Raw genomic sequence first — 828 nt, 5'->3', positions numbered from 1 at the left:
AAACAACTTGGAGAACTGCTGGAGAACAGGAAGTGGATTTCACGGTAAGCGTTTGGTCCCCTGAGCAGGGGATTGAAAGCACGGCAGTGAGAGTGAGAAACCCTAGACCCTGCACAACGATGAAAACTAGATGAGTTGGGTAGTGAATAGAGAGGAAATAAAAGGGGTTTTTCCCGATTACCAGGACGTAGAGAAGAGAGGCGAGGACGATGGTTCTGTAGCGGCCGAGCAACGAATCGGCAACAAAAGCGCCGAGGAAGGGAAGAAGCAGAGAGACGCCGGACCAGTTATTAACAGAGGCGGCGGCGGCGGCCGTAGAGAAGTTGAGGGGGCCGGTGAGGTACGATACGAGGTTGAACGAGATGCCGTAATACGCCATTCCCTCAGCGATTTCAAACCCTGACTCCATTAAGAGAGGTATTCAAGGAGGTGAAGAGGGAAGAGGCGGTGGCATGGATAGAGGGAAGCTTACCTATGATAAAGAACGCGGAGGTCCAGCCACCAGAGGATGATCGGGAGATGGGTTGACCGCGGTAGTCTACTACTCCTACCATGATGGAGGATGGCCGGAGAAGGGGGCTTTTCTCCATTTTCTCTCTCTCTCTCTCTCTCCTAGTGAATTGCGAGTTCCACCGGAGTAGTTGGAAGAACTTGAGAACTGTTGGGAGTGGAAAAGGCAGTGGTGTGCCGTTTATTTAAAAAAAAAATGCATTTTACCGTTCAAAACTTCAAATAACATTTAAATTGTTCTTCATCCTTAAAAAAAACACTTTGCTGTCATTTTCAAATAAATATGAGTGGTTTAATTTATTTAAAATGTAAAAAATA

General features: G+C 47.0%; 1 protein-coding gene across 1 annotated transcript; it reads right to left on the bottom strand.

Annotated features, from left to right (window-relative positions):
- Window positions 1-4: 4 nt before the first annotated feature.
- Window positions 5-708, bottom strand: LOC110105310 (protein NRT1/ PTR FAMILY 5.10-like; the record flags this gene model as incomplete). Its single annotated transcript, XM_020834750.2, has 3 exons — window positions 473-708; window positions 182-399; window positions 5-109 (listed from the first exon to the last, which is right to left on the bottom strand). Coding segments are annotated over exons 1-3 (441 nt in total), but the record flags the coding sequence as incomplete, so codon positions are not given.
- Window positions 709-828: the final 120 nt, after the last annotated feature.

This window comes from Dendrobium catenatum, unplaced genomic scaffold (genome assembly GCF_001605985.2).
Source record: "Dendrobium catenatum unplaced genomic scaffold, ASM160598v2 original_scaffold_145704, whole genome shotgun sequence".
Classification (NCBI taxonomy): Eukaryota; Viridiplantae; Streptophyta; class Magnoliopsida; order Asparagales; family Orchidaceae; genus Dendrobium; species Dendrobium catenatum.
This window is presented reverse-complemented; position numbering and strand designations above follow the sequence as displayed.